Consider the following 10,192-nt stretch of genomic DNA (forward strand, 5'->3'; position numbering starts at 1 on the left):
CTATAAGCATGAGCGAATAAAACTTCCATTTTGATAATCTGTACTGTAGGTCTGTTTCTCTAAATTATCTTCTTATGACGGCTTAGTCCACACAAACAATAATCCTGGAAATGCATCTGATACATCTTTGGTTGTGCTCATGAAACATGTCACTGTTTCCATTAATGAGGCAAAGTTGACACATTTTCAAGATCCAGGTGGGGTACTGATATTTATCTATAAAAGTAGTGATGAATTTTGATCTCCAAAATTGGCAGCTGCTCTTCATCACTGTCTCTGTACATCCATTATTCTAGCATTATGGCATGGAAGCCTCATTCTACCCCATAAAAATGCTCCATCTGGAACTTACAAAATGACTGTCACTTGGCCCTTTACGAATGTCAGGGAAATTCTTTGCAAAGAATAGTACTTCTACATATAATGAATATCGGTTAAGCGAAATAATCTGATCCTATAACAACAAATTATGCTCCACTACTATTGATAAAGCTATGATTCTTTGTACGATGATTAAGAAGTTAACAGCAAAAACAAAACTATATATTGCTAACACGCTGGCCTAAACTGAAAACTAGTGATATTTCTCAGCACTGTTGAATACTTACTACTTAGTGTCTTACACTTCAAAGACTGGTGTTCTATTTTGAATAGTTGCAAAAGATTATTACTTTAAAAAATGGCAAATAATGAATTGAAATGGGGTATGTTGTAGTATCCCTGCTGCTTCTCCTATGTTCAACTGATCTTTCAGAATTTTTTATTTCTGTTCAATGGTTCCCTCCTTCTTTGGGTGGGTACTCTCTATATGTCATCATATGTGTTGATGATCTAATTCGGTTAGACCTCACTGAAAATTGTCTGTATAGATGGCTCGATTTGTTAGCTATATAAGTTATAATCTAAATCAGCAAACAGATTACCTTAACTATAGTGCAAAATATTTAAAAAACTGGGAGAAGGGTGATTAAATGAATAAAAAAATTAAATATTCATAGAATACTGTTGTTTATGGGATTTAATATCAAGTAATGTGTCCTTCTCGGTGCATATTGGAACACATACAGATAAGGCCTCTTCAGTTGTCATTAGAATCCTGCAATTATTAAAGGCTGTGGGGAAACATGATCTTGAAACATTATATTGCATACTTTCCAGCACTGCCTCTTTGTCACAGAGTAGTTTTTGTCTAAACTATTAATTCCCTGGTAATTGTTGAAGGCTGTTGGAAAATGTCCCTTTCTGCAGGCTCATCAACAGTTTGCCTTCCTCCTCCTACTTTTTGCTGAATTTGTTTTTGTTGGCCTTATGACTCTGAGCACTTTACCACTGCTAACCAGTGCTAAAGTTATATTATGTTATGTTATAAATGGATTTGTATTGCGCACTGTTACTCAAGAGTGTCCTGGCGCGTGGAGAGAACAATGACAGATTAAACAGGGGGTCTAGATCACTTGTTGAAACAGATGGGTTTTCAGGAGTTTTTTTAAAGTGGTCAGGTCAGTCATATGCCTCAGAGGGTCTGGCAAGGCATTCCACATATTGGCAACTCTTACCGCCAGGGACTGACCACCCAGGCGAGTTTTTCTGAACCTAGGGATAACCAGTTGTCTATGAGCAGCCGAGCGTAGGTGGCATGCCGGCTGGTAGAACGAAAATCTGGCACTAAAGTAAGATGGGCAAGGACCATGTAAGGCTTTATGAGTCAGGACCAAGGCTTTGAAGCACACTCTTTGAGCCACCGGGAGCCAATGAAGGTCGCATAGCTGTTTGCGTGTATGTGCATGTGCATGTGCGTGTATGTACTGTCTTCCTAAAACATGATAGCATAGGCTCATACCCAATTTGCATATTTAATTTACTTATAAGTCACTGCATGTGGCCAGGGCCATAAATTAAATGCTACTAGTGACCCTACAGTACCGCTTGTGACACCCTCTTAAGTAGTCCTAACCATGTCTCAGGCCTTTAATTGTAGAGACTTCATGTACATTTACACTGCCATGTCGACCTGTCAAAAACCTTTTGCCAGCCCTAAACTTTCCCTTTTTATACATATAAGTCACCCTGAAGGTAAGCCATGTACAACCCAGAGGGCAGAGTGTAATGTACTTAAAAGGCAGGACATGTACTTTTTAGTTTTTCATGTCCTGGACGTGAAAAACACTTCAAATAATTTTCCAGTAATGCAAGACCTATCTCTCCCATAGGATAACATTGTGATTACCTTATAACATTGTATAAGTCTAATTCCCAATTGTGAAGAGATAGAAATTTCAGGTTTGGTGTCTCTGGAGTCACAATTTAAAATCCAAACTCATGGTGAAGTCGGATATTAAATTACAACTCTGAAAATGCCACTTTTAGAAAGCTTGCTTTTGATAACCTTATCAGTTTGGTGACTGCTGCCTCTCTGTAATCATATGTCTGGGTTGGGTTACAGTTGAGCTTTGTGTATTGCCCCTAGATTGCCACACACCCAGAGCTTATGGGTGACTTGATGGGCCATCCTGGAAAGATGGGAGGGAGGAGCTGGACCCAGCCTCACTTACGCCAGAATAATCTGTGTCCTGTCCCCACACAAAGGGCTGCATACTCCCTGTAGTGAGTTTGGAGCCAGAGTAGGAAGGGAGGCCTCTGTGCACATCAAAGGCATGTCTTTGAAGTCTCCCCCACTTCAAAGGCACAACTAACTGGGTATAAGTACTGGACCTCACATACCACCACTTCAGTAGAACTCTTGACATGGGGATACTCTGCCAGGAAGAAGGCCTGCTGAATTGCTGAAAGGACTGTCACACTGAGGGACCCTCACTTTGAAGAAGCTGCTGCCTTGCTGTGCTAACCTGCAGCTGCTCCCTTCTTGCCTGAGGAGGAAGAACTGGACCTCAAACCCATCTTGAACCTATGACTTTAGAGGGACTAAAAGGGCTGCTCTGCTGGCCTCCTTATCTAAGTCACATGGACAAAACAAGGTCCCCCTCTACTTCTGGACCCTTCTTTAATGAGTTCCTAGCCCCCACAAGGCGCCTCTCAGGCGCCCTTGGTGTGGTTTTCAAGCTCTTGAAGTCAAGAACACACACAGTCAGTCAGTCAGTCAAAAATTTACTTTATTTGGTTTATCATAACCATAAAGCATACATGTATAAAAATTCTGTTAAAATAGCAACAAGTTAAAAACTCATGTAGTTAAAAAATATTTCCTCCCAGGCTATATCTGTTGTCTGTTTTATATTAGAATGTTTGAGCCTGCTCCCAACCAGCTGGTCACAGCTTGCCTGCAGGTGCGGATCTGTAGCATATTAAAAATAGGTTTTAATAAATTCTTCCTTTTTTCTGTGGAGGATTCACATGTGCACAGGAGATGACACAAAGTCTCACTGTGGTAGTTACATAGCCTGCATCTTTGTCCCTGGTGCGTGACTTTCCATGATGGAATCAAGTCTTTGGAGCAGTGGTCTCCCATTCTAAGGGCCAAAAATTTAGTCTTTAAAGATAGCCGGAAGTGCGCTATGAGGTAGGCTTGAGGTTTCAATTGTTTGTAGGAATTTAAAATGGTCCATGCATGGCGCCGTTTGGCCAAAGTCTTTTTATCTTCTGCCAAAGATAAGGCTTTTGCATTTAAATTGCAAATCTTTTTGAGAGAAGATTCTTCCGGTGGATTTTTCCAGATCTCCTCTATTTTGAGGGTTTCTAGTGATACTCGCAGGTCGTGGCCCCATGAGTTTGCTTCATATCGGTCATATTGTTTTTTAATTTCTTGCCAGCATAAGTTGTTTAAAGAGCCAATTTCTGCCAATCTTAATTTCCAGCACCATTTCCGTTGATATATTTGATTTTGTAAACCAAATTCCAGTCTTATTTGTGCCGGGGCTGATCCTTTGTATAGTTTGAATACAGATTTGTATATTTTTGTCTGGAGAGTATTTAAAATGGCTGCTTCTTTTCCATGCCATATTTCCAGGCCATATGAGAGTGATGGTAACACTTGGGCTGCCATTACCTTTAGCAGGTGATCATAAGAAGGGCATTGCAGTTTATCCTGAAGAACTTTGTACGCAAAGCTCAGGGATTGTGTTTTTGCGGTAATGATTCTTTTTTGGTCTGAAAATGACATGTTTTTGCTTATTGTGACTCCCAGATATTTATAAGCAGTTGTTTCCTCAATTTGTCTGCCTTTTGTATACCATTTGAAGGGTCTTCTACTGTTGCCCGCTAGTCTCACCACTTTTGTTTTTTTGATGTTTAGTTCTAGGCCTTCTCTTTCAAAATAGTCTGTTAGTTCTGATATTGTTCTTTGTAAGCCTATTGGTGTTTGACTTAAGACTACTATGTCATCGGCATATTGGAGAAACTGAATGCTTTCGTTTGCTAATTTTGGTGGATGTCCGTTAGCATTCTGAAGGTGGTCTTTTAGGTCGGCCAAATATATATTAAAAAGGCTTGGGGAGAGCACGCAGCCCTGTTTAAGGCCATTTGTTATTTTTACTTCTGCGGATATTCTTCTTCCGTCTCCCAGTTTTATTTTTGCCCACGTTTCGCTATATAGTGCCATTATTGTTTCCATTAATGCCGGTGGTAGATTCCAGAGGTCCAGTTTTTCCCATAGGCGTTTTCTGGGGACTCGGTCGAAGGCGGCTTTCAGGTCTATGTAACAGGCTATTAATCCCGTCTTTCTTTTCCCTGCTCCTTCAATTAATAGCGACAGTGCTGACAGGTTCGTTAAGCAGCCCATACCTTCCCTGAAACCGGTTTGAAATTTAGGTATTATGTTATTGTCTTTTATCCATTGTTGAAGTGGGGACAATATACAGGATGAGAAGAGCTTTGCCTCCACATCGATTAATGCTATTAGTCTGTAATTTCCGGGTTCCGTTCTACATCCACTCTTATGAATCGGGTGGAAGATATTTCCTTGCCAGGATGGTGGAGTCTTTTTTTCTTTGTAAATGTAGTTAAATAGTGGGGTCAAATATTTTGCCCAGAACTCGGAATCATATTTGAACAAGGCGTTTGGAATTCCATTTGGGCCAGCTGCTCCTTCCGCTTTCATTTTCCTTATTAATGCGGTTAGGTGTTTGATCGTTGTCAGCGGTACCTGTTCCTCTTGGGCAATGATTTCCTGTTGGACGTTCTTCACTTGTCCGGGAACTGTAATTTTTTGTTCTGAATCTTTTTGGTTTTTGGTTGTTTCTATGTTGGTTGGATGACTTTGGGTGTTGTACAGATTGTTAATATAAGCGGCCCATGTTGTTTCACTTATTCCTATATTGGTTTGTTCACCGGCTGCTTTTGAAAGTTTATTTATTATGTTCCAAAATTCTCCGCTATTTGGAAGTTTGCTTGTTCTTAGAAGGTCCACCCAGATTTCTTCTGTGTGAGATTTTTTAGCTTTTCTACAGTCCTCTTTATATTCTTTCCTCATTTTTTGTATGTCGTTATTTTCTACATCATTTCCTGACCTTTTTCCTGCTGCCCTCATTCTTAATATTTTCGCAATTTCCCGTTTCTTGTCTCTTAGTTTGGTGTTATACCACGACTCTTTGTTTGCTTTGTGGCCGTCATTTGCCGGTGTATTTATTGCAAATTTTCCCAGCAAAAGTTTATGTAGATTTTCCCAATTTTCTATTGGTGATTGGTTTACCGTGCCCAAGGAGCAGCTTTCATATTCTAATACTGAGTCCATTATCTCCTTTTTTATTGGGCCCTTGCTTTTGAGTTTTTGCAATTTATATATTTCTGGAATTGCGGACAGGAATTCTAATTGTGTTTTCTCTTCAGTGTGTAACCTCATTATTATCTCTTGTGGGAAGTGGTCGCTCTCAGGTCTAGTTTGGATTCCGAAGTATTCTATTTTCTTTTTTAGTTCATTACTTGTTAGGGTGAAGTCAATTATGGAGCTCTTTTTCCCGCTGGAGAAGGTGGTTTTGGGGGGTATGTCTCCCTCCATTTTTCCATTTAGGATTGTTAGACCTAGTGGTTCCAAATCGCTCCAAATGTTATGGATTTTGTCCTTTTTCTTGTTTGTTTTGATCAGATTACAATTGAAGTCACCGGAAATGAATATCTCATGTGATTGGTAAGTTCTGTGTAAAGATTTTATCAGACACACATGAACAAGCCTGTTAGAATGAAACAGCACCACTCACACAAAGAATCAGCGCAATCCAATGCAAGTTTGTCTCTTTATAAAGCAACATCATCTGCCGGTATAGTTTGCCACCACAAGGCTCTAGCCTGCCCGTCTGCAATGTTCAGCCTGCTCTGCGCACCACGCTGACCATCACCAACAACGATCTCCTAGATCTCAGCAAACTTCTTCCCCATGAACGGAACTCTTGACACAAAACTTGAGAGGGAGATGGTTAACCTATGGTGGGACTAATCTGGGATTTAATGCATTTTGTGCTCCATCACGCTCACCTGGGATTTGGCCCGGTATAGCGCAACCAGACATCCATTTTTGGCACGCTATACTTTTAGGCACTATATTGCAGTTTATGCTTTAAAAATTCATGAATCCAGTTCTACTAATTGGACTTTTGTCACTTTGGTCTTGTTTTATTTATTATCCTAAGTTCTATTTTTCTAACCTGGTGTGGAATCTTTCTGACTGATGTTTTCACTGATTTACTGTTTGAAGTGTTGCGAAAAATATTTGCACGTTGCCTATTAAAATGCACCATGCCAAGCTACCATAGGGTGAGCACAACATAATTTAGTGTTTGCCTGCTTCTTACCCTGACTGAGATTGCAGTTTCTGCTGACTGGGGCTCATACCCCAGTCAGCCTACAACCCAATTGTTAACAGAGGCGTTCTATTGTGGGCTGATCTGTCAAAACGCCAAGCATCTTAGTAGATGGTGTTTTCTTGCTCTGAATCTGGCTTGCCTACTGCTTGTGGATTTGCTCTAGTCTTGGGTTCCTGTAGGACATCAATTACTTATCTGCATGTACTGTACATTCTTTGACAGCTAGAATTAATTGAATATAGGATACAACACATTGCTGTACTTATAGGGCCCGATTCACAGAAGTAACTTAAGACAAAATCCTAAACTTACTACCATTTACTCGTTTTGGTATTCACAGAAGTCACTTACTCATTTTGGTATTCACAGCAGGCACTTACTCATTGATGTGTAAGTGCCTTCTGTGAATACCAAAATAGTAAGTGCACTTACTCATTTTGGTATTCACAGAAGGCACTTACTGATCAATGAGTAAGTGCCTGCTGTGAATACTAAAATGAGTAGGTGCCTTCTGTGAATACCAAAATGGTAGTAAGTTTAGGATTTTGTCCTAAGTTAGTTCTGTGAATCGGGCCCATACTTTTTAGAGGCCCGTTCATTTAACACTTTATTTATTGTTGACTAAAAATTGAAAGGATATTCTAAATCTGTAGTAAAACCTCAAAGCAGTTATGCAGATCTTGCAAGTTGCTCACTGAATATATATTTTATGAAGATTTGCTATACTGTCCAAAAAGCTTATATGCAATTCTATCATAGAGCTAATTCAGACCTGAGGTGCATCAACTCTATATCAATTTTGGTATGGGTGGTTTAGTAATGTGGTAAAATAATTGGTCACAAGATGAAGAGGGCCAAATCTATCAGTAATGGAATTTTCTATAAGTATAAGAATCAGAATGTCACACATTTACTTTATATTTGCACACTCAGTTTATATTTAATTTCTTAAGAATAATTAGATTCGTAATAACCAGCCATAAAATCATCACACTATTAAATATAATTAATTTAAGCATTCAATTCAATTTATTATAAAGCAGACATTTAAAACACTAAAACACTAAAAGGATAAAAAAAATCCAGTAAAATTATATGTAAAACGGGGTTTCAATCATGATCACAAATTTGGCATATAACCAAAGGTAGAAAACTGATTCATCTTACACTAATTTATTGTTTTTCCTATGTGATTCATAGCATCCCTGTGATATTTAACAAAGGAAAGAAACATGCCTACTCTATAACAAATATTCTCATGAGTCAGATCATACAGTTACTTAAAAGTCTGCTTATAGTAAATAACTCCTTCAACTAAAAAAAGGGGTCCGAGATAAAACCTCCTGGGGGCTGAATAAAACCTACAGAAACGTGTAACATGATGGTTGGACCAGGCTTGTCACAATGGCATTGCTGCTAATAGTGCCCCATTCTGCTTTCCGTGGAAATGCTATCGTCTGATGGGAAATGAGAAGGCGGAAAAGTGTTTGAATATAACCATTATAGGTATTTTTAATTAGGGTGAGGTACAGCATGTGTCCAGTCCCTTCTCTGAATATAGGATACAAAGCTTTGTTGTGCTTATGCTTGTTTGGTGGCCAATTCATTTAACACTTTATTTATTACTTCCAAAAATATAAAGGATAATCTCAAGCTATAGTAAAACCTCAAAGCTGTTATGCAGATCTCCCGCTTTGCTCACTGAATATGCGTTTTATGTAGATTTGCTGTGCAACCCAAGAAGCTCATATTCAATTCTATCATAGAGCTAGATTAGACCTGAGGTGCATCAACCCTATATCAGTTTTGATATGGATGGTTTATCAATGTGATATAAGTAATGGGATTTTTATAAGTATAACATGCAGGATGTCACATATTTACTTTTTATTTGCACACTATTTGATATATCAAGGAAACACCCGCAAAATGTGATGCTTGTAAAGCATAAAGTATGTAAATACCCAATGCTATCAAATTGCTGTGTTTACCTGATCCAATTAATGTGTGCCAACCTCTTTTTAAATATTTTAAATATATTACTTATATTTTTATGTTAAGTTGGATAATTTTCTATGATTAGTATTGGGATAATTCTGGATAATTATGACGGGAGGCAAGAAATAAATGCATACTTACAACCACTTTAACTATAATTGGTACCAACCTTTTCTTTCTTCTTGGTGTTGCAGGAAGCTGTGACCATGGAGTTATTTCTAACATCAGCAAACCTTATGTAATACAACTGAACTGGAGAGGTTTTCCCTACAGATTTGGTGGGTGGGGTAAGGGGTACTCTTTACGGAATCCCCAAAAGGAGCTCTACTGGACGGCCCCGCTCAATACAGATGGAAGATACCTCGAATATTTCCGAATCTTCACCACGCACGATGATCTGCTGCTGTACAAAAATTATAGGGAGTACAGACTGGAGTACGGCCAAGGCAGTGGAAGTGCAGTGTATGAGGACTTCCTCTACTACAATTGTCACGCATCAGCTGACATGTGCAAAGTTGACCTCGCCACCAACAATCTGGTTTTAAGGAAAGTCCTTCCAGGCGCTGTGTTTAACAACCGCTTCTCCTATGCTGGAGTCGCATGGCAAGACATGGATTTCGCAGTTGATGAGAGTGGGTTATGGGTCATTTACTCAACAGAAGCAAGCACAGGGAACATTGTGATCAGCAAGCTGAATGACATTGCACTGACTGTGGAAAAGACCTGGCAAACCAAGCAGTACAAACCCTCAGTCACCAATGCATTCATCGTGTGCGGAGTCCTCTATGCTGTCCGCCCTATCAACACAAGAAAGGAAGAACTATTTTACTTCTTTGACACAAAAACAGGGAAAGAGGGGACACTCAGCATCATGATTGATAAAACCTTAGAAACAATGCAGAGCATCAACTACAGCCCCTCCGACCATAAACTCTATGTCTACAGTGATGGATATCACGTCACATATGATACAGCTTTTCACCCTGCTTAAGTAGACTTTTACATAGATCTAAACATCATAAGTTACATAATACTTTTGTGGTTGTGGGTAGTTTTTAATACTCATGTAAGTATTGAATAGAAATTGATGAATAGCTCTGAGTAAATCCACAGATGTTTCTTTTTTAATTGAATTGTTACTAAAATACAAACATGGAGAGGAATGTGTCATCTGATGTGATTAAGCAACAGACTATTTTGCTTAGTGATGCACCTATATTAATCATAACATTGAAAAAGGAGCAAGCATAACATTTTCTCCTCATGTTGGTGACACCTAGCTTACCATGCCTCCAAGATTCATCCTTGACCCCAATAATGTTGCTGTTATTTCCCAAAGGATGCCCCCTGCATCCTGAGTACTAATTCTCATCACTCTACTACAATATTCTATTCTTTTAGTTTACATTATCATTCCAAAGTCACGAGTTCGGCTTTCAGTG

The 10,192-nt window shown here is 39.1% G+C and overlaps 1 protein-coding gene across 1 annotated transcript in view; it reads left to right on the plus strand.

The window, feature by feature from the left end:
• The window catches only part of LOC147663799 (olfactomedin-4-like), a 160,823-nt gene extending 150,916 nt beyond the window's left edge, over positions 1-9,907 (plus strand). The window contains exon 7 of the mRNA XM_086950196.1: positions 8,945-9,907. Within this exon, the coding sequence (XP_086806322.1) occupies positions 8,945-9,741 (797 nt within the window). The 3' untranslated portion in view covers positions 9,742-9,907. The remainder of the gene's footprint in view (positions 1-8,944) is intronic.
• Positions 9,908-10,192: the final 285 nt, after the last annotated feature.

This window comes from Lissotriton vulgaris, unplaced genomic scaffold, assembly GCF_964263255.1.
Source record: "Lissotriton vulgaris unplaced genomic scaffold, aLisVul1.2 SCAFFOLD_1391, whole genome shotgun sequence".
In the NCBI taxonomy this organism is placed as follows: Eukaryota; Metazoa; Chordata; class Amphibia; order Caudata; family Salamandridae; genus Lissotriton; species Lissotriton vulgaris.